Genomic DNA, 24,159 nt, shown 5'->3' with positions numbered 1-24,159 from the left:
TAATAATGACATCCAGACCTAATCCCAAATGATCAGAGGATCATTTGAGCTGAGGATCTCACAAACCATCAAAGTACAACCGGGTAAATACAAAGTTCCACACTAAGAAAAGTCTATTATAACAGCTGGAGACAGGGCGAAACCTAACAGAACCCAATACTAACGTACAAAGAGGAATCTCAGTGTACACAGAAACAAAATGCATTAGGATGCCAGAATTAGAAATAAATCCCATAAAGAAGAAGGTCCTACTATATACTGCATAGGAAACTATATTTAATATCTGGTGATAAATCATAATGGAAAAACATATGTATAACTGAATTACTTTGCTGTACAGCAGAAATTAACATGCCATTATAAATCAACTATACTTCAATAAAATATTTTAAAAATAATAAATTTTAAAAACGAAAATGAAACATGTTGGAAATGATATATGGGAAAAAAAATCCCAAATATAACTCTAGACACCAATGAAACACAACTCATCAGAAATTCCAATAATTGGATAGCTGACTTGGGTTTGTAGGATGAGTTCTATAGTCAATTTTTATGACTTTCTCAATGTACTAACTAAATATTAACAAATCAGTGTTTCAATCTGTAAAATAAACAGTAAAATAATCATTATTTATTTTTCTGGCTTCAAGTTTTAATCTTATAGGAAAAACACTAAAAGAACTCATCCCAAACTTAAGTTGGACAGTTGAAAAGCAGTTTTAGTGCCTTTTGCCCATGGCTGTACAGCTTGAAATGAGTAACCTTATCCAACTCCAGGACCTTAATCCCTATGAACCTGGAAGAAAGACACTGCTTTACGCAGTATATGACATGCCTACACAGAATAGCTGGGACAACACTGATTAAACCAAGCTTATAACAGTGGGAATAGCACTTTCCATTACTTACTTTGTCTAGAGTGAGCATATAAAAATTAGTGATATCATGTTCTTGGGCGTAACGGATTCGAGCTCTGCACTCTTCTTCATCTATTAGCTCACCCACATATTCATTCACAAATTCACCCTGGAACGAGAAATTACTTAAATGGCAAAAAGTGCCAACTGTGTTCATAGGTATACCTTATTTTTAAAAAATTAAAGTAACAGATTCACAAAAGCTTCCCTGGTAGCTTAGAAAGTAAAGTGTCTGCCTGCAATGCGGGAGACCTGGGTTCAATCCCTGGGTTAGGAAGATCCTCTGGAGACGGAAATGGCAACCCACTCCAGTACACTTGCCTGGGAAGTTCCATGGACGGAGAAGGCTGGTAGGCTTCTCCATGGAATTGCAGAGAGTCAGACATGACTGAGTGACTTCACTCTGTACTTTTGTACTTAACAAAGGTTGTGGCTCAGAAGGCAAAGAATCTGCATGCAATGAAGGAGAACCAGATCAGGAAGACCCCCTGGAGAAGGGAATGGCTACTCCAATACTCTTGCCTAGAGAATTCCATGGACAGAGGAGCCTGGGGGGCTATAGACCATGGGGTCCCAAAGAGTCAGATAGGACTAAGCGACTAACGCTTTCACTTCACTTATTCAAGATAAAACATAAATATGATGTTTCAACTATTAAACAATAAGAATGATCTCCTCACTCCTACCACAGCCAACAGCAGAAAACTTGGAATTCACCTTAAGATCAATCTAAATGGATATAAGTAAACTAAAGCTCCACTGTACTGGTTTCTCCCTTTACCTGTCTAAGAACCTAAAAGTAAATTTCCTAAACTATATTCTGTTTTCATGGAACATGGCCTGCCTACTGCCTATCCACATTTCACACCGCTGTCCTAATGATTCACTATACTACGGTCATACTGGTTTTCTCATATGCTGTCCCCTCTACCCGAAATGCTAAAATATTCCACCAGCTTAAGCCAACAACTATTTATCTTTCAAGTCTCAATTTAAAATATTCTCAGAGATAAGCTAGCTTCAGGCCCTTCATCACATGCCTACAGAACCCTTTGTGCTTCCACAGTGAGTGATTACTTGTTCAATATCTCTCTCCATCTATAAAGTAAACTTTAGGTATGGAACATGTCTTTCTTACTGAACACTGCATCACATAGCAACATGCCTGGCACAAAGGAGACATACAATAGTTACTCGGCAAATGACTAAAAGAGACCAACCAACTCATATTCACCTCCTTTCCTAGAAATAAACTTCAATAAAATTCTTCAGAAAATATAACCAGAATAAGACTTATTACATTCAAATGTCAAATATGGTTTATTCCACTCAGAGACTGTATAATACTATCTGTTTATCAGAAATTTGTAGGTCCTTCCAAGGTTCAAGTTGAAGATGTTACTGCATTTTCGATAGAGAAGACCTAATCCTCTTTCCCTTTATGTTCTATGAACCCAAACCTATTTTTCTCTCAGTAAAAATAAACTTTATTTCATTAGTTGATGATTAACACCTGTATCACACTCTTTCTATTCTCTTAACTACAAGTTCCAGGATTTCCACAAATGAGTGGACAAAACCATGGTATCTCTATGAATTTCCCTCATTTCTTTCATCCTCATACATAATGAACATGATCAGTAAGTGAACTTCATACAGAAAAGAGACCATCTATTCTACAAGTCTCTAAATTTTGGAAGGGTATGGCAAGACATTATAATAAGGCTAATCCTTACACTTTATTATGTTCCTCCACGACCAATTTTCTCATATTAATCAGAAAAATTACTTGTATTAAGCAACTGCAAAGAAGGAAAAAAAACTGAAGATGAAGTCTCCTCACCTTTTTAATATCTGTTTTTGTTCGGAGACCCCAGCCCCTCTGTAAGGTGCGGAAAATTTCCACCTCTGGGTACTGGCGCTTGGTAAAGCACTGGTTCTGGCAGCGGCCTCCCGCAGGGCACACTGTGGGGTGGCACTCGTACAGCAGCATGCGGTTGATGCACTCGGAGTCTATGCCGCAGGGGTTCTCGTCTGTGGCTTTACAGTTGCAGCGGGGGATCTCAGACAAGTCTGCAGTGAAGATCTGCACCCTGCCAATAGGGCGGTTCACCTGGCGAAGAGACACACACAACAGTGCATCAGGCAAGTCAGCGCAGGACAGTTCAGCACCTGTGAAAGGCAGGTTTCTCTCAAGCTGCACAATACACGTTACATGATTTTGAATTATCAAGATTTAGCAGGATTATTCATAACATCTAATGAATGCCATCTAAAATATGGCAACAACTCAAGTGTCCACCAGTACATGAATGGATAAGCAAAATGTGGTAAAAATAACGGAGTATTATTCAGCCTAAAAATGAAGGAAATTTGACACACAATGCACAACATGGATAAACCTGGAGGACATTATGTTAAACGGAATAAGGCAGTCAAAACAGACAAATACTTGTACCACTTAAATACAAAGAGATAATGGCAATAGTTATACACATGAATGCATTTAATGCCACTGAAATGTATAGTTAAATATGGTTAAGATAAACAAAACTTTACGTATCTATATTTTTACCACAATTAAAAAGGAGAAGGAAATAAAAATTTAGGCAGTTTGATATAAAAATAAAGCCTCACTCAATACATAAAATATAAATACCACAAATAGAAAAAAAAATCATCTCTGGGCTACCCCAGTGGCCCAGTGGATAAGAATCTGCCTGCCAATGCAGGAGACATGGGTTCGATCCAAATGTGGAAAGATCCCACATGCCACAGAGCAACTAAGCCCATGCACCACAAGTACTGAGCCTGTGCTCTAGAGCTGGGAGCCACAATTACTGAGCCCACGCGCCACAACTACAGAAACCTACACAGCCTACACCCCATGCTCCAAAACAAGAGAAGCCACCACAGAGAGAAGCCCTCCCATTGAAAGGAAGAGTAGCCCCTGCTTGTCCCAACTAGAGAAGGCCCATGCATAATGAAGATAGAGAAAAGCCTGCATAGCAACGCAGACCCAGCATAGTCTAAATAAACATTTAAAAAAAAATCATTTCTTAAAAATTCATAATTTCAAGCCTGGGTTCCCCTGGTAGCTCAGTGGCAAAGAAACCGATTGCCAATTCTGGAGACAAGAGTTCCATCCTTGGGTCGGGGAAGAATCCCTACAGAAGGAAGTGGTAATCCACTCCAGTATTCTTGCCTGGAAAATCCATAGAAAGAGGAGCCTGGCAGGCTACAGTCAATGGGATCACAAAACAGTCATACACAACTGAGCAACTAAACAAGAGAAGTCAATTGTAAATTTGAGTTTCCACTATTGCCACAGGGTGGCGCCACGTTAGCTGCTATATTAAAAAAAATTCACCCTTCTCAAGTGGTAAATCTTGAAAAAACATGAAAAGGTCTCTGAGTAACTGAGTTCCAATATGTGAAGATATATTTTAAAACTGACTATCACAACTTGAAATCTTTTGAACAGACTACAGCAATGTCACCTAAGCATTCATTTTTAGTGGTGCTAATACTGAATATCCAGTGTGGTCAAACAAAGGCCAATTGCTGTGATACTGAAGCCATTTGATACTAACAACAGCGGGGGGAAAAAAGTAGACATTCTCTCTATTCTCAACAGAGAGATGTGTGCACTATAAGAATGAGTCCTGGGGACTGCCCTGGTGGTCCAGCGGGAGACTCAACGCTTCCAATACAGGGGTCGGTAGTTCAATCCCTGGTAGGGGAATTAAGACCCTACACGTCCAGCTCCAAAGCTAGGGGTGGGGGATTCGGAGTCTGGGATTAGCAGATGCAAACTATTATATATAGGATGGATAAACAACAAGGTTCTACTATATAGCACAGGGAATGATACTCAATACCCTGTGATAAACCATAATGAAAACCCATGTTTTATATATATATAACAGATTCATTTTGCTATAGGCAGAAATTAACACGACAATGTAAATGTAAACTATAATTCAATAAAATTAAAGGAATGAGTTTCCTCTACTTGATATCAATGGGAACAGTCAAATCACGAGTCTTCAAAAACCTATCCTATACGTAAAATTTGATACTTCAGGAATTGCATTATTTGGTGAGTTAATTTTTACTTGCAAAACTGTTGTGGGGAATAATCTACAATCTGTGTGTAAAAATACACTGTCTTCAAATGTTCTCCAGAACAACTTAAAATGACAGCGAGTCTCACTGCCAGATCTCTTCCCACCTTCTTCAAAATACTGGTAAATGCTTGTCAATGGAGGAGCACTCTCACCCCATGCCACTGCAAGTCACAGACCTACTAAGGCAAACTCCAAGGTAGCAGACCAGGGCTTAGCTCAATCACCTGGTCCCAAATAGGGCCATCTGAATATTCACCTTGATTCAAGGTTATCTTTACCTAAGACTCCCCGTCCAAAATAGTTGCATTCTACCCCTTTTTTCTACATAAAGGTATGTTTCAATCATTCTTCCTTGACATCTGATCTAAACTGATACTAATCCCCAATTATGTTTCTTGCCTAACATAACATAAAGCAAGAACAAAACCCCACACATGGTTAAGTAGGAACAGCACAGATATATAATTGTAGATTTACACTCACTCTGGGCCAGGGATTGACAAACCTTTTCTGTAAAGGGTCAGATAGTAAATGTTTTATGTTTTCAGGACATAGATCTCTGGTGCATGTTGCTCAACTGTCACTGTAGCTCCAAAGAAGAAATAGACCACGCGTACAGGAACAAGCATGGCTGTGTGCCAATAAAGCTTTAATTATGGACATTAATATTTGAATTTCATAAAATCTTCATGTGTTAGAAAAAACTCTTTGGAAAAAAAAAGTTCTTCTGGACCATGCATGGTAGGCCAGAGTTGGAACTATAGTTTACCAACCATTGGTTTAATCTTATCCCTAGAAATACATCTTTGTTTTAAAGGTGGAGGAAAGAAGGTAGTGACTAAATTTATGACTAGATCACACACAGGACATTAGTTGGTCTCTGAATACTCAGGTTCAATATAGTTGACAAGCTACCCTGAAGTGCCTAACTTCTGTTACGTGTGACATCTATGACTGTGGAAACAGGAATTACTTTCCCTGTTTTTGAGGATGAACTACAATTCAGTGTTATGTCTCCACGAACAATTAACTCCATTTAACTCTCAGTCTATGCTATTTTAAGTTTTGTTTCTTTTTTCTTTTCCAACAGTTTAACTATTTGTAAGGACTGATATTTTAACTCATTCTATATTGCATACTACCAGGCAGATCCATTACACTCTTTTATAAATCTAAGCTTCATTATGGAATTTCAGTGTTCTAAACACTAAATGTTTAGTGTTTCCTTTTCCTGTATCTCATAATTCTTTACTATTTCATCACCCCATTTTGTTACTCGATGATTCCCAGCTATTCTAAAAAGGACAAAAATAAGAAAGTGGAAGAATGAGAGAATCATAAAGGCTTGATGCAACAGTGAAACAGGCACAGTTTAGTTTCTGCACTGCATTACTCAAAGTACTATCTTTCTAGAAAGCAGAGAAGATGGGAGATAATATCTTTCAGTATACCTTTAGTGGGATTGTTTGACTTGGCAGGTAAAAATCTAGGACACCCAACTGAATTTGAATTTCAGATAAATAACATAGTTTTTTAGTTTAAGAATGTCCCACAGAATATCTGGGACACTTAAACACACTAGATTCTAAAAATGGTGGTGAAATTGATCTCTAAGTGAAAACTTCAGATTTCAGACACTCAAAAAAAAAAAAAATCAATGAATACGCAACTTATTCGTTACCAATGACAAAAATAAATATATATGGATGTCTTATCCAGGAATGACAAACATTTCACAACAAGAACTTGGGCAATTTCATTTTGTTAATAGAGCTTACAGTATTCCTTCATGTGGTCTGATATTTGAGCACCAAAACTAACTTGGTTAAAAGGTTTTCAAAAGGATGTTTTAGTACTTACTAAATACTTCACTGGGCTTCCCTGGTAGCTCAGATGGTAAAGCGTCTGCCTACCGGTAGACCCAGGTTCGATCCCTGGGTCAGGAAGATCCCCTGGAGAAGGAAATGGCAACCCACTCTAGTACTCTTGCCTGGAAAATCCCATGGACTGAGGAGCCTGATAGGCTACAGTCCATGGGGTCACAAAGCGTCGGACATGACTGAGCGACTTCATTTCACTTCAAAATACTTCACTAAGATTTCTAATAAGTTTGTTCCTCACTATTCCTTTATTTTTACCTCTGTAAATTCTTTATAAAAATGACTTAACAATATACAAATACAAAAGGTCTACCAGACCCAGATGATAAATGACAATGACTCTTTCACCAAGTAGACTAGCATAGCTAAGTACACTTAACAAGAATTCTCGTGACTTTGGGAATTCTAGTCATACTAGTCACCTAAAATATCTTTAGTATCAGCTACTACCAGAAGAAATTATCATGTGTATTATTCACACTATCTCAGAGCTGTTTCTCATTTTTTATCACGGCTCTTTGGTACCTGCCATTCAAACCACAAGATGTTGACTGTGAACAGAATCTATTCCATTCACTTTATGAAGACTTTTCAAAGCAACAATAAAACAGTATCATCAGATAACTGGTTTTATAAAGTATTATTACAAACAGTGTGCTAAAAATGGTGCTCTGGCACTTTCTTCTTGTATTCCTTTAAGCTCATGCCTCTACCTAAAAGCAGCTGTGCTTGTGCTTCCAGTTCTCACCATGAACATAGTGGGAAGCCAGCAAGCTATCACGTGGTCTCTCCTGAAGTCTGTTCTCACCTTTATATGTTTGTATGGTGGTGGCTTCTTATCATTCTTTCGATCTTCCTGGAGCTGTCTTAGCTCTTTTTGGGCCTTCAACTCCTCAAACCTTGCTGCAGCTTCCTGAAGAGCTAAGAAAACACAGCACAGTCACTTTTTCTCTGGGTAGAGTTATTTTGCCTTTTCTCCATTATAAGTTGGAGAAAATTCATGTTTTAGACAAAAATCTAAGACATACATACAATTTCTATTTTCAATTAAGGCATAGTCCCCAGGGTATTCATATATGGCATTAAAATAAAACACTATACATTACTCAATAGCCCTATATGGACTACCAGTTTCAGAGAAAAATTTAAAACAAAACATAGCTAAATAATCTGAAAAAGCTCACATATAATATCTCCTAACAACAACCAAGCTGCATCCACTAAGCAATGTCACTGCCTAGAAGCCTAATTCTTTTCCTCAGACACCAATTTTCTGCTTCCACAAATAACGTGCCTCATAGGTGGTCCAGAAAACATACTGTGTTCCTTTGGAAGAAATGAAACTTGAAGTTTTCTTTTTCTTCCTGTCTATTCTCTGGAACACCTAGCCTACTCTTCTTCTAAAACCCGTTCTGTAAATATCAGTGATTATCCTAATACAGCTTCCCAGGTGGGAAAAGTGGTAAAGAACCCGCCTGGCAATGCAGGAGAGAGAAGAGGCTCAGGTTTGATCCCTGAGTAGTGAAGATCCTTTGGAGGACGGCATGGCAACCCACTCCAGTATTCTTGCCTGGAGAATGCCATAGACAGAGGAGCCTGGCAGGCTGCAGTCCATGGGGCCACAAAGAGTCAGACACGACTGAGTGACTAAAACACACACACACAACCCTAACACAAAGATAGATCTTCACAGCTCATCTTCATCCAGCCCTGCACTTTCATATTTTTAAAAGACTGGAGTATCTGAAAAGTCCAACAAAAATCCTCAGAATCTCATTCTTCTCCACTTAAAATTTTAATCAATCACGCTTGATTCAGGTTAAAAACTCTGAAAAGGATTCCAAAATTTCCCAGTTTCCTCTCTGTCGCTCTCCCCATGATCTCTCAAAACAATAAAAGAATATCTTCCCTCTGATTCACCCCTTCTTTCTCCATTTCCTCATTACCATCCAGCTGATCTACTTACTGTCTAAATAATCTGAAAAAGCTAAATACCCATCATCCTCTCCACCCCACAGACTAGTCCCTGTGACAGTCATGTCATCTCTGCTTCAAACTACTAAAACAGCCATCTCATTGACATTTCTGGCCATATAGCCTCTCACTTTCCATGTTCCTGAAATTCTACTCAGACTGAGACTTATAAAACTCTGTTCTGACTCACTCAACCCTATGCTTAAACTCTACCAAATACTTAGAGATCACTAACTCATCATGTTAGTCTCAAGGTGCACTTTTACATACGCTGTCTTCCTGTTACATCTTAAGTTAACTTCTTCACAGTCAGTGTAGTGGTTAAGAGTTCGGATTCTAGGGTCCAACTGGAGTATGAAACCTTCCCATATCACTTACTGGCACAGGGACTTTGGGCAACAAATTACACTTCCTTTTGGCCACGCCATGTAGCTTGTAGGATCTTAGTTCCCTGACCAGACACTGAATCTGGCCCCTCAGCAGTGAAAACACGTTTTCCTAATCACCAGAGAATTTTTCCAATTTAACTTTTATGTGCCTCAGTTTCCTCATTAGAAAATAAAGATAATAGCATCTAACTTATAGGGTTGCCTCAAAGATTTAAAGTGGGAAATCAAACTTTGAACAGGGACTGGCAAACAAAAAATGGTAATTATCTTGAAAGCATCACTTAAGAAAGAATCATCCATGACTTCCATACTGTCATCCTCAGCACTGTTTTGCGTCCTCTTGGTTGGCTCCCACAGCATTCAGTTCAGTTCAGTTGCTCAGTCGTATCCGACTCTTTGCGACCCATGAATCGCAGCACGCCAGGCCTCTCTGTCCATCACCAGCTGCTACAACACTCTCAAAGAACAACCATTTGACTGTGTTCTCCCAAAAAACCATGTGTTCCTTAAACGCAGAGTCATCCAGCCAGCCGAAGTTCAAGGCATAGAGAGCAGATCACAGAGCTTCAGCCAGCTCAGATTTGCAATATTTCCTACACTCCAACTTCACCCCTAGCCTTGATGGTGGCTAGCTCTATACAGGCAAAGATGTTGGTCACTTGGTCCTTGACCGCCTGAGAGTCTAAGGCTCAAGACTGAAACTCCTATAGTATTAGCACTGATAGCCCATATCTGCACAGAAAGCACACTCCAACAGGTAAGTGAGGACCCTTGAAATAACATGAGGCAAACAAACTTCTGTCAAACTTGTTCCTTATGTACATCATCTTCATTCTCCATCTAAGAAGTTCTACCTGCTTGGAATCTCTTCACCTCACTATGCAGAAAAAATACTACACATCACTGTCCAAACATATTCAAATAATAAGAGATATCTGTATTGCTTTTCAAAGGACAGCTAAAGGAAGAAGCTAATTATCACTGATGGGAAACCAACTATATGCATTGCAGGCTGATTTTTATATTACCTCACTGAATTCTCAAAGCAACTTTAATTCATTACATAGGGAGAGATATCGCTGTCAGACCCTCCTGGCCTCAAAACAGCCCCTTCTCATTCACTGCTAGGCCAGCATAGAAAAAAACTCTGATTTAGAACATTTATGTGCTTTCACTATCTTATATTGTTCTATAATTTTGGTTGAATTTTATTTCTTCTTAACTTCAAAAAAAACAAAAAAACAACTCTCCTTGGAACAAATGTGGCTCTGCTATAGATGCTTCTGGTCCTTGGCAAGCAAATTTAAATATTTATTCTATGAAACAGTTCGAAAGCTCCAGTACTTATTTGATGGGATGCTATTAAAACGGAACTGATAAGAAACATCCCTTAAGGAAATTCTAGTTGAGTAAAGGTTAGCTTCAAAAATACTGATTTACATGGGTCAACCTGTCTGCCAAATTCTATAGCTGCAGCCACATACTGCTCCAGAGAGTAGAACACAGCTGCTAATAGACTGTATATAAATTCTAAAACATTTAATTCAAACAGAGAGCAGATACTCAGGCAACAGAGATCTAATGTTGGCCCAAGAAACAAAAAGGATAAAGTTACCTTTTTTATATGTCCCGTCGACTCCTTTGCCCATCTTATCCTTGCTGCTCACATCCCCCTCCATGTAGGGAAAGACTCGGGCCTGGTGAGTCCACAGATAGTCATTAGACCCAAAGAAGAGCACAGGGAACTCGCCTACATCATGTCTCATCTTGTCAATATTGGAAGGTACAGCTCGAGGATGGCAGATCTCAGCTGGCCACCACCTGGGAAATGTGAAAACAAGGAAGAAAACCTCTAGAAGGCTGCAAGGCACTAAAAAGAATCCTACTTTGGAGAGAGGAATAAAGAATAGCAATGTCTCCCTAACCTACTAAATGTCTGACCCAGTATATGCCAAAAGCCTGGAGAGGCCACCCTCAAGCACATGCTAACAGACCCAAACATACGTCCTCACTCTGCTGTTCTACGTCAAGGAATGTATAAAAGGAAGCAATTAGAGACATGGACAAAACTTTACAACTATAGTGTTCACTAAAGAATCTGAAAGAATGAAAATCTGTAAACAATTTAAATATTCAACATTAAGGGAATGATGGAAGTAGCTGTGGGACACTATACAACAAACTATAAATTGGCCTTTAAAGAGGGCAACTTTGAAAAATTTCTAGAAATATACAAAAATGGAACACCCAAAATAATACCCCACCCCCATCAGCTTGGCAAAGCAAGCATATAAATTACAACAACAATCTTTAGGAAGACAATGCTATTCTACTGTGAGAATATGGTGAATAAACTCCCGTGCATATATACCAAGAAACACTGACAAAATGTTCATAGTTCAAACATGAGAATAAATAAATAAATAAATATACCACACTGCATGTAAACATAAAGGAACACTCTGGAATAGTGAAATATGAATGAACTGGAGCACTGCACTAATCATAATATCTAAGGAGCAAAAGAACACATAAAAAAACATACTGCAAGAAAATATACCAACAATTCCTTTATATAAAGAACTAAAGCATATAGAATCAAACACACATATGGTAAATGTATGCAGTCAGGCAAAGAAAAAACACAAAATGAAGTACTGCAGTTACTTCTAGGAATGGGGAGAGAAGATTCAGATAGGGGCAGAGAGGGAACCTCAAAGGTGCAAGCTTTTTAAAATGGGAGGCACACACAAGCACTTCCTTGAAACCATGCATGTTATAATATTTTTTGTGCACTCAACATCATGTGAAATTCCGGGCTGGATGACTCACAAGCTGGAATCAAGATAGCTGGGAGAAAAATCAACAACCTCAGATATGTAAATGATAGCACCTTAATGGCAGAAAATGAAGAGGAACTAAAGAGCCTTTTAATGTGGGTGAAAGAGGAGACTGAAAAAGCTGGCTTAAAACTCAACATTCAAAAAAGAAGATCATAGCATCCAGTCCCATCACTTCATGGCAAATAGAGGGCAAAAAAGTGGAAACAGTGACAAATTTTCTTTTCTTGGGCTCCAAAAGACGGCAGCCACAAAATTAAGGAACACTTGTTCCTTGGAAGAAAATCTATGACAAATCTAGACAGCTATTAAAAAGCAGAGACATCACTTTGCCAGCAAAAGTCCATATAGTCAAAGCTATGCTTTTTTCAGTAGTCATGTACAGATAAAAGAGTTGAACCATTAGAAGGCTGAGCATTGAAGAACTGATGCTTTCAAACGTGGTGCTGGAGAAGACTCTGGAGAGTCCTGTGGACTGCAAGGAGATCAAACAAGTCAACCCTAAAGGAAATCAACTCTGAATATTCACTGGAAGGACTGATACTGAAGCTTCAAAACTTTGGCCACTTGATGCAAAGAGCCAATTCACTTGAAAAGACAATGATGCTGGGAAAGATTGAAGGTAGGAGGAGAAGGGGATGACAGAGGATGAGATGATTGGATGGCATCACCAACTCAATGAACATGAGTCTGAGCAAACTCTAGGAGATAGGGAAGGACAGGGAAGCCAGGCGTACTGCAGTTCATGGGGTCACAAAGAGCTGGACATGACTTAGTGACCAAACATCAACAATATGCAATATAAGTACTTTTAAAAAGAAAAAGCAACACACACAACTGGGTACAAATAACAACAGGTCAGTTATTTTGAAGGTGCATGTATTGGTGTGTCTGAAAGTAAATATGCCAAAATGTTAGCGATGCATCTTCCTTGTTTGTGATATTATGGGTTTGTTTTCATTAATAAAGCTTCTACAGATGATATATAGTTTAGTATATAGTTTTTTCTTTTATGATGGAAAGTTAATGGGGGAGTGGGTAAACCATCTTTAATTAGGCCATTTATTTTAAAAGTTAAACACAAGAAACACAGGCTGGTGAAAGAACTGTCAGTCTCCTTCACGCTTACTCACCTGTATCTTCCAACTTTTACCCAGACAATTTCTCTGTAATGTGGCTTTTTGCCTGCCTTACAGTCATTGCAATACCAGTTTCCTTCAGGGATATCAATGTTCAGGCATTCACGATGAAAAGCAGCAGGGCAAGAATCACAACACAGAAGGCTGCCTCCTGCGGGAATCAAAAAATCTGGCACTCAGAATAACAAGGCTGCATACCAGGGCCCAGTTGAAATAGGTTTTGCTCGGTTCCTAACCAATTATCTTGCAGCCAAGGGCTTAGTAATTTAATTAGTTATTTACAAAGACTTTTATATAAGAGTATTCCCTCTCCAATGTACTTGAACCATACCCCTGGGGATCTGGTAAGAGTCACAGCAAATCATGAGATCTTACTGGCAAAATTAGGTTAGGGCAATGAGGGCAGAAGTAAATCCCTAAAAGTCATGTATGTATACAACCTGCCCCTCCCCAACTGCTTCCTCTTCATTAAAAGACAACACATTATAAATAAATATTAATGATACACAATGACCAGAGTATAAAGAGCACAAGCTTTAAGTGATGTCAGATTTGAACTCTAAGATATATCAGTCTGGGGAATTCACTTTCCTTGCTAAACTTTAACGTCTTCAATGGTAAGGTATTTTCTGCAATGAACACTAAATAATCATTTCTATCTGAGAACTGAATAAGAAAATAAATTGCCTCACAGTGTCTGGTACATTAGTAGTCTCTATAAGGTCAGTTCTTTCTCTTTCTTTAAGTTACTTTTTAATCATTTTTTGTTGGGTTCTCTCACACCTTAAGGGCCCTTTGCAGAATAAACTTTATAAATGCATAAAATTAATAAAAGAACATAGAATAAAATGATCAGAATGTTAGAACAAGACATTAGAATTATATACAGTCCTCTGTAACACACAAATAAAATCTAGCAGTAGTAATGACTGGGCACAAGGTTTGAAGATATCTATAATAATATCTGATTTTCACTGGTGACAGAAATCACAGGCACTACTATGATTTTTTGTCTGAAATTCAGTTAGACATAATATCTCCCCTTTCCTGCTAAGTTTCCAGATACCAGATTAATTATATACATTGCAACGAGAATGAATTTTCACTTCTTTAAAGATTTTTACTCAAAGTGACTCAGTTTACATATCTGAATCTGAAACATCATGGTTACAGATAATAAAGAATTTCAGGTAAAGAGGTTTCACGTATGAGCAATATAATAAATGCCTTATTTATCTCATGCCAGAAACTAGCATGTTCCAACACGCTAGACTCAATCATGTAATTCCAAGTTTCATCCTGAAGAGATAACGAAGGAGAAAGCCATAAGCAAGGTATATATGTGCATCTTCCTGATTTAACTGTGCTTCTTTTCCCACATAAAAATCTATTAAAAACTTAATTTTGTGACACCATCCTCAAATGATTTCTACTGTGCCTTTCCTTTTCTCAATAAAACAAGTTTTGGGGCATTCGTTTTGTTGTGGCCAGAAATGTGCTCTTAAGACCCAACTCTGGCTTCGACTAGAGAAAATCTCCTGTTTTATACACTGGAGTTCAGATTCAGAATAAGCCTTCATTTCATAAGAGGTTCTGTTGCTACAAAACAAGTTTCCAGAACTTGTTTAACACATAAAGCCTGTACTCTATGCTCTCAAATGTCATATTTGGCTATCCTTGTACATTTTGTAGATGGGATAAACAGTCAGCACAGGACACAGAGTCACATGAGTTTAACCACCCCAATAATGGAATACCCTCTGTAACATTCCTCTCTCTGTTTACTTATCTGCTGAGTCAAAATTTAATAACAATGTGCCAATTAATGGCCTTTGTAAAAAAGATAGCAAAAAAAAAAAAATCCTTTTGTTCACCTGACACTCATGACAACTAGAAAATATATGCGATAAGGCATTTGAGTTAGGGCTTCAAAGAAGGCATCGGAAAAAAATCTGGATTGAAGAATAACCAGTGAAGAAAGGCCAAGGGTGGCAAGCACAACAGTTTTGAAGGACATAATGGGATGAGCAAAGGGAGGATATGAAAAGCAACTAACAGGATTACTCTGGGTGCTGAATGGGAGACAAGCAGGAGGGTCTGTCTGGTGGGAGTAAAGGAAACACATAGGAGAAAGAGAGGAAGAAAAGAAAGAAAATCACATAAGCCATCTTAAGAAACCAAAAGATGAAAAGGTGATATTTGGTGGATGAAGGTAAAAGAAAATAAAGTGTAAATAACTTCTTGAATTCTAGTAATAGATTACTTTCTAATTTATGATTTACCATATTATTACCCTAACACTGATAACCACCTTCAGTTTTCTCCTATACATGGACAAAAAAAATGACTTAAGACTACACTTTCCTTGTCTCGTAACAGCAGGATAATCTTAGATAATGGGATCAAAAGTTCTCAGGCCTTTTAACAAAACAGTTTGCCAATTACATGGCCTTGGTAGAAAAATCTTCCAGGAACATGTTATAATCTTGAAAAATAAGGAGATTCCCAGTGAACTTCTGTTGATATGGGCTAAAAATAGTATTCATTAAAAAGAAACAATGAACCTATTATGTTAACATTAAGTAACACTTTTATGGATAACTTGGTGATTGTGAATAGTGCTGCTATGAATACTGGGGTGCATGTATCTTTTCAAATTAGAGTTTTCATCTTTTTTTGGACATATGCCCAGGAGTGGCACTGCTGGATCATATGATTAACTCTATTTTTCGTTTCATAAGGAACGTGCCTCAGAAGGTAAAGACTCTGCCTGCAATGCTAGGAGACCCAGGTTTGATCACTGGGTCAGGAATATCCCCTGGAAAAAGAAATGGCAACCCATTCCAGTATTCTTGCCTGCAAAAGTCCATGGACAGAGGAGCCTGGTGGGTTACAGTCCATGGGGTAAGAAAGAGTCGGACACAACTGAGTAAACATTCTATACTGTTCTCCGTACACCAATTTACATTTCCACCAACAGCGTAGAAGAGTTCCCTTTTCTCTACATTCTCTTCAGCATTTATTATCTGCAGACCTTTTGATGATTTTGGTCAATGGTCATCATACTTTTGCAAATATTTTTTTACTTGAATTTGTTGCAAAATGTGGTCTGGTGAAGAAAATCTGGTCTCTCACAGATGAACAGTTGGAAAAAGGAGTACTGTAATTCTCCTTCTTTAATACTATACACTAAAACCTCACAGGGTAAACCTCAGTCAGTGTCAACTGTGAAACTATATTAATAAACTTTCAGTACTATTACATTAAAATTCATTGATCTGTCTTGCACTTTGAATGGATCCTTTACATATGACTGGTTTTTAACATCATGCATTGGTCCTATGGAAAATATTAGTTTGCTGAGTCTGGTAGATCTTCCAAATATTTTTAGTACTTATTTCTATTTATTTATTGGCAGCACACAGTCTTTTTTTTTTTTTTGGCACACAGTCTTAGTTGTGGCACACTGGATCGTCAATCTTCACCGTGGCATGTAAACTCTCAATTATGGCACGTGGGACCTCGTTCTCTCAACAGGGATTGAATTTGGGGCCCCTGCACTGAGAGCATGGGGCCAACAGACCACCAGGGAAGTCCCAGACCTTCCATATACTGACCTGTTTCATTACATACTACTAAAATGTCACATTTATTAGTGCCACCATGATCTCATCGGTAAATACTAGGAAGTCATTAAGCTCAGAGTCAGTAGGTATAGGTTTTCCAAAGTTCTAATTTCCACTAAAGAACTCAAATTTTATCACTGGCAACACTTCGTCAGTTGTTTTCCCTTGAATTGACATGCTCATTTTTATCCATTCCAAGAAAATATCTGACAAATATCCAAGAATGAAGAGCCACAGTTTTTCGGTAATTTTTAAGACTAAAAATGGTGTTCCACAAACAAGGCAGCTAGTTCAGATTGCAACTTATTACATGAATGCTTAACTTTAGATCATGATCAGTATGCAACAGAACTGCTTTATGTATACCTAAAACCACATCTACGTTTGAGTTGAGATTTAATAATTTTTACTTACTTTTTAAAATCAAAGATATTGTGGGACTTCCCTGGTGGTCCAATGGTTAAACCTCTGTGTCCCAATGCAAGAGGCCTGGGTTCGATCCCTGTTCAGTGAACTAGATCCTGCATGCAGCAACTAAAGAGCTCACATGCTGCAACTAAGACCCAGCACAGCCAAATAAATAAATATTTTAAAAAACTAAATAAATAAAATCAAGGATACTGTTACATGAAATTTCTATGTTTTTACTGCAAGTGGGTAAATGACACAGAACAGTTACTGCTTTTACTTGTATAGTTTAGCACCACCACCTTGATTTGTGCTAAGGTGCTGGTAGTTTTACTCACTACTATATACCACCAGTGCAAATGTCAACAAAGTAAAAAAGGCAAGTAACATCTAGGAATTATTATGAAAAGAGCTATGATGTCATGAAGGCTTCTGAATGTGTCTCTGGGTCCTCTCCACTTCCCAAGGATTCATGGCTCACATTTTCAGAGCCATTGCTATAGCTACTAAGTTTTCTTGGGTACTCATTACTATGCCACAACTTAAGACTGCCATCACACAGAAACCACATTACTTTTGAAACCATCTCATACTACTTATGTAATTAAAAACAGTCTAATGCTAAAGCTGTTTTATCTCCCCATTTTCATGAAACATGGAAAACTTTTGGAGCCTGCATTTCAGCCTCTCAGACAGATGTCTATTTTCATGCAAGAGCAGGATGCTACAGTGTTGTATTTAAATGCTATTACATACCAAAATTATCTTTTATTTTCTTCTAAGCAAAAAGATAAGTGATAAACAGGCAGTAGTGTTCACCATTTTATAAGGAATAGATATTAAAAAGCCAAAAATAAAGTATGATACCATGAAATTTTATGTAAGACAATCAAAAAGCTAACATGTCTAAAACCAAATCCAGCACAATCCTTTGTGCAGTAAAATATCCATAACTACATAAAAATTCCATTTCTACCCAAATGATGGCATTTAACATTGTTTTATTTATTCTATATTAGTACCATAGTTTAAGGATGTTCTGATGCAAACCCTAGTCATGTTACATAAATCTTAAGAGCAACAACAACAAAGTCCTGATTGACCATTTTCAATCACATAAAGCAGTCATAAAACCTTTTTTGTCTTTAGCACTCTTTAGTATATCCAAACTTTTCAAAAGGGATGCTAATTCAAATACAAATGCTGACTCTTAAAAATTAGTCCCTCAGAATATTGGCAACCAGTCAAATTTTCATGCAATTGTATCACCAGAAAGTAGATCTTAAAAAATACAAAAGTCAAGAAAATTGTTTCCCTCAAATTGAGTGAATGAGTGAAGTTGCTCAGTCATGTCCGACTCTTTGCGACCCCATGGACTGTAGCCCACCAGGCTCCTCTGTCCATGGGATTCTCCAGGCAGGAATACTGGAGTGGGTTGCCATTTCCTCCTCCAGGGGATCTTCCTGACCCAGGGATTGAACCCAGGTCTCCCACATTGCAGGCAGATGCTTTTACTAACCAACAAATTTTAGTCAGTTTGAGAAGGAAATAAAAAAACTAGATAAAAGGATATCGGTACCACCCTCAACACTAAAAGATAGTAGAGTAACATCCATAAAAGTTTTAGAAAAAGAACAAGCGGCCAACAATCTTATAGTAACCCAATGTGTGCTTCTAGAACAGAGATAAAAGTTGAACAGTCTCAAGCAGAGAAATGAAGGCCTCCTGGGTGCTTCTCAGAAGTCTGGCCAACTAAGAGAAAAATTGAAATAAGGAATTCAGAACTATAAGCACCACAGTAAACAGACTGGTGGAGTACTAAATATTCCACTTAACATAACTAGCAAAAATCAGGCTGTGTTTAAGAAGGATAACATTGATTCTGCTGAAAATTGGGAAAGTATGTTTTAAGTAGAGGATGTAGGGGAGATACAGATAAAGACAGAAAACTTATTTTTCCTTCATAGAAAACTTTATAGAAACTAATATATGTTATCGGAGAAGGCAATGGCACCCCATTCCAGTACTCTTGCCTGGAAAATCCCATGGACGGAGGAGCCTGGTAGGCTGCAGTCCATGGGGTCGCTGAGGGTCAGGCATGAACTGTGCGACTTCACTTTCACTTTTCACTTTCATGCACTGGAGAAGGAAATGGCAACCCACTCCAATGTTCTTGCCTGGAAAATCCCAGGGACGGGGGAGCCTGGTGGGCTGCCGTCTATGGGGTCGAGCAGAGTTGGACACAACTGAAGCGACTTAGCAGTTAGCAGTAGCAATGTATGTTATAGTGAAGAAATATTTAACAGAAGTTCATAAAATCTTTTACTTTCCCCTTATTTGCTGCTGCTAAGTTGCTTCAGTAGTGTCCGACTCTGTGCGACCCCTTATTTATTCCCTTTTAAATATAAAATTAATTTTTAAAAAACCACACACAATTACATAACACCATCTTCTAGAGCTATTTCTAAACAAACATCTGCCCCTTTCTACCTACTTATATGCACCTCTGTCTGGAATATTATGACTTAATATTAAGCAATGTTTTTTTTCTGATATAGGGCTTGGGGCTATTTAGGGTTTTTAAAATTTCTTATTTTATTTTTTTACTTCCAATTTATTTTTTACTCGCCTCCAACTTTACTGAGATACAATTAACATATAATATTGTGTACATTTAAAGTGAACAACATAAATGTACTTGATATGTATATATACTGTGAAAAGATTACCACAATAATACTAGGTAACACATTCAATACCTCACGGACTTCCTTGGTGGTGTGGGGTTAAGAATCCACTTGCCAGCACCAGGGACACGGGCTTGATCCCTGGTTCAGGAAGATTCCACATGTTGCGGGCCAACTAAGCCCCATGTGCCGCAACTATTGAAACCTGTGTGCTCTAGAGTCTGCACGCTGCAACTACTAAACCTGTGCTCCACAACAAGAGAAGCCACTGTAATGAGAAGCCCATGCACCACAGGAGAGCGCAGCATGCAGCAACAAAGACCCAGCACAGCCAAAAATTAAAAACACTTCAAATAGTTACCATTTTAAGCAATGTGTGTGAATTTAAGATCTGATTTCCCAGCAACTTTCAAAAATATAGTATCATTAACTACAGTCACCATATTGTACGTTATATCCCCTAAATTTCTTCATTTGACCATATCTCAAATTTTCCAAGAATGACTTTGTTCCTTTTCTCTTAATCTTTTTGTTTCAACTGTTTATCATTTTGTTAAAACTAAATCATTATTCAAAATAACAAAAATAAAACCTCTCCCTATTAGGGAACAAAACCACTGTACTGTTACCAGTAATTCAGGACATCACTTCCCAATACAGTTTCTAGTGGCAATGTGAAGAAAACTATATATTTGTTGCTATTTAACACTGCTAAATAAATCTCTCTTTACACCATCCATACATCAACAAGTTAGGTCTTACCTTCAGAGCACACAAAACACCAACTAACATTAACATGCTCATGATTTCGGCAGCCACGCCTCGGGGTAAAGTGATTAGGGCAGATGATGCTATTGGATGCAAGGATCTTTGACCCAGCAGCCAGGCAAAAGTCATTGGCATGGTATGCCACTGGGCAGCGGACACAGCGCATCAGTCGACCTAAAAATACAAGAAGCCAAAAAACCAGGGAGAGACAAAAGAGAAAGAGATTAAGTATAAAAGCAATGTTATTCAAGTCTATTTGCTAGCACTGGGAAAATGACATAAATAAATGGAAGCACTACTAGGTCAAGAGATCTTAAATACCCAATTCTCTATGAAAAAGCTGAGATGGAAACCATACAATAAACAGCCTTGAGGAGTCAAAGACACCACAACAGTAAGCAAGCCTGCCTCAGCAAGGATAAGCTCTACTCAAACCACTGTCCTGACTCTTCGGAAACTGGAATCAGCTGCAGACTAAACGGTGGTGGTATGTGTGTATACGGTCAGACTAAAAGACCAGATGGTAGAAACATTAATGGCTGCTTGCGTTGACTTTTACTCTGTGATTATTTTAGATGAATGAACCTCTCTACCTCAAACCCACTTGAGATATATCTTCTAACATACTTTACCAACTAAAAACCATTACCAGGCCACCTGAATGCAATCTGCAATAGCAACTGAAAAGGGCAAAGTAGCTGATGGTTAAATTGCAATTTTGGTCAAGAACATTACCGTATCTACAGGGCCAGGAAATCATGTTAATCATCTTACAGAAGGTACTGCCACTCTGCTTAAAAGAATAGCCAACACTGCTGCACGTTTCCTGCTCAATCCCCATAGGGAGAAGGGAGGCTCTTTGGCCAAATAAGGATTTAATAGTAGAGACACTGTATTTGACTTTCAGTGAAATCAGTAAGAGACCCACTATTACTAAGCAGAAAGAATCTAGAAACTTGAGTTTACCTGTGCCCACATACAGTTTGGAAAGCTCAGCTCTCAGCCTAACTATGACAGACGAAAAAATTTTCAGGATAGGAATTTCCATTTTCAAAAATTAAACCAATCAGCACAAAACAAATTCTTCCCTATATCATGTCCGAATGATATCACATCTGGTAGCCACAGATACATGGCCCACAGGAGAAGAATACATTTTGTTCTGATGGAGGAGGATACCCACCAGAGGGAATTCCCTACCAGTCCAGTGGTTAGGACACTGCACGTTCACTCCCCAGGGCACAAGTTCAATCCCTGGTTGGGAAACTAAGATCCCACAAGCTGCATGGTGCAGTCAAAAAATGTAAGACATCCAGCAGAACACCTTTACAAACTAAATGTCACTTGAGTTCCCAGTATTTACTGGGCTTCCCTGGTGGCAGAGTGGATAAAAATTCACCTGCCAATGCAAGGGAAAGATTTGATCCCTAGTTCTGGGAAGATTCTAAATGGCAGGGAACAACTAAGCCCACGTTCCACAACTACTGAGGCCGCACTCTGGCGGATGTGAGCTGCAAGCACTGAGCCCATGTGCCACAACTGCTGACACCCATGCTCCTAGAGCCTGGGCTCTGCAACAAGAGAAGCCACCGCAATGGGAAGCCTGCACACTGAAATGCCTAGAGGTTCTGTGCAAAGCCAACGGAGACCCAGCACAACCATGAACATATAGATAGTTTAAAGCTGCTACATAATGCCAGGGCTCCGTAAAGCACACGTAAAAATGTGGTGGCTGCTAGACTTGTCTATTACTCTCTGACCTCTCAGAGAGTACGCAACTCAGAGAGTATGCTGGTATACTAACAAAAGCTAGACGCCATGAAGATAGATAATAGATTCCATCTAGAAACATCCACTGCCAGTGAAGCTGAGGTTCTGTAATTAGATTGGCCCACACCAGAAACACATACCTTTAGACGCAGAAACACTGGCTGGATTGGCAGCGTGACAGGTAGTACATATGTGGAGGGAACACCGGAAGCCCTTGTTTTGCATCACGGTGGGTGGGTACTTCTGGACGCACTCTTCATGGTAAAACTTTCCACATAAGGGCAGAAGGCACCTTTTCACATCTTCCCCACTCTGCTTGCATACAAAACAGGTATGTATTCCTGGGAAACAGAAAAAGACAAATTAATAAAAAACACGAGGATTCACTCAGTGTTAACCCATTAGGTGGAGAGTTAGTGAACATGAAATTCCAGCATGGGGTGGGGATGGAAGGTTGCCACACCATAAATTCCAGCATGGGATGGGGGTGGGAAGTTGCCCACACCACAAAGCAACTCGGACACCAGCTGGTATCCTACAGTTCAACTCAACTTTGACACTATCAACTTGGAGGTAATATCAGATTCCACAGGTTAAGTAAGGGTTCAGTCCTGTAACACTGTCCTCCACATCCACTCTTTCAGATACCAGTTTTAAGACAAGGTTGTCATCTGTACTTCTGACCAATTGGCTATAAATCAACTGCTGGGTTCGATTATCTTGCTCTAGTGGCTCACAGAACTCAGAAAATCATTTTACTTACTAGATCATCAGTTTTCTAAAAAAGGATATAATTCAGGAACAGCTAGATAAAAGAAATACACAGAATAAAGTATGGGGAAAGGGCTCAGAGCTTCCAGGCTCTCTCTAAGCGTATCACATTCCCCTAATCTCTATGTGTTCACCAACCCAGAAGCTCTCCAAACCCCATGCTTTTGAGGTTCAATGGAGGCCACATTACTTAGGCATGATTGATTAGATCACAGGCAACTGAGGACTAATCCAACCTCTAGCACTCTCCCCTCCAAAAAGGTCACGGGGAGATGAATCCCTTTAATCATATGATTGGCTCTCCTGGCAATCAGCTCCCATCCTTTAGGGAGATCCAAAAGTCATCTCATTAACATTAAAAGAAAAAAAAAGGAAACCATCTTTATAGCTCTCATCACTTAGGAAATTTCAAGTGTTTCAGGACCTCTGTACCAGAAACTGGACAAAGATCACATATGTATTTATTTAAAATCATAATATCACTGTAAAGAACATTATAAGACTGGTCAGGATGACAACATGAACCCACTGAACAATCTTAGTGTTACTATTAAGTAGAAATTTTAATACATGCTTGCTGATGTGATGTAATAGGAAGTATACAGCCCCCACAAAGTACTCTTGCCAAAAGAAAACTGACCTCATCTAACCCAGTCTCCAGATCTAACTACAAGTTTCTGGGAAATATGGAGGATAGATGAACAAATTAAAAGGATACATTAAGGATATATCAACCAAATTTAGAATATGGAAAACTCAGCAGACAAATGATCACTGTTCCAAGAAATAAAGAATACTAAAACAGTGGGTGAGGGGGCCCCTCAAATATGTGCAGTTATTTGGTTTGTCATGTAGGG

The 24,159-nt window shown here is 38.6% G+C and overlaps 1 protein-coding gene across 8 annotated transcripts in view; it reads right to left on the bottom strand.

The window, feature by feature from the left end:
* The window catches only part of NSD1 (nuclear receptor binding SET domain protein 1), a 148,133-nt gene that overhangs the window by 15,173 nt on the left and 108,801 nt on the right, over positions 1 to 24,159 (bottom strand). For all 8 annotated transcript variants that reach the window (XM_069591771.1, XM_069591766.1, XM_069591769.1 and 5 more), the window contains 7 exons: positions 22,672 to 22,872; positions 20,756 to 20,935; positions 13,267 to 13,423; positions 10,909 to 11,114; positions 7,739 to 7,851; positions 2,764 to 3,033; positions 913 to 1,029 (listed from right to left, as the gene is read on the bottom strand). In XM_069591771.1, the coding sequence (XP_069447872.1) occupies positions 913 to 1,029; positions 2,764 to 3,033; positions 7,739 to 7,851; positions 10,909 to 11,114; positions 13,267 to 13,423; positions 20,756 to 20,935; positions 22,672 to 22,872 (1,244 nt within the window). The remainder of the gene's footprint in view (positions 1 to 912; positions 1,030 to 2,763; positions 3,034 to 7,738; positions 7,852 to 10,908; positions 11,115 to 13,266; positions 13,424 to 20,755; positions 20,936 to 22,671; positions 22,873 to 24,159) is intronic.

Source organism: Ovis canadensis, chromosome 5 (genome assembly GCF_042477335.2).
Source record: "Ovis canadensis isolate MfBH-ARS-UI-01 breed Bighorn chromosome 5, ARS-UI_OviCan_v2, whole genome shotgun sequence".
NCBI classification, from domain to species: Eukaryota; Metazoa; Chordata; class Mammalia; order Artiodactyla; family Bovidae; genus Ovis; species Ovis canadensis.
The sequence above is the reverse complement of the archived record's forward strand: the minus strand, read 5'-3'. Positions and strand labels throughout refer to the sequence as shown.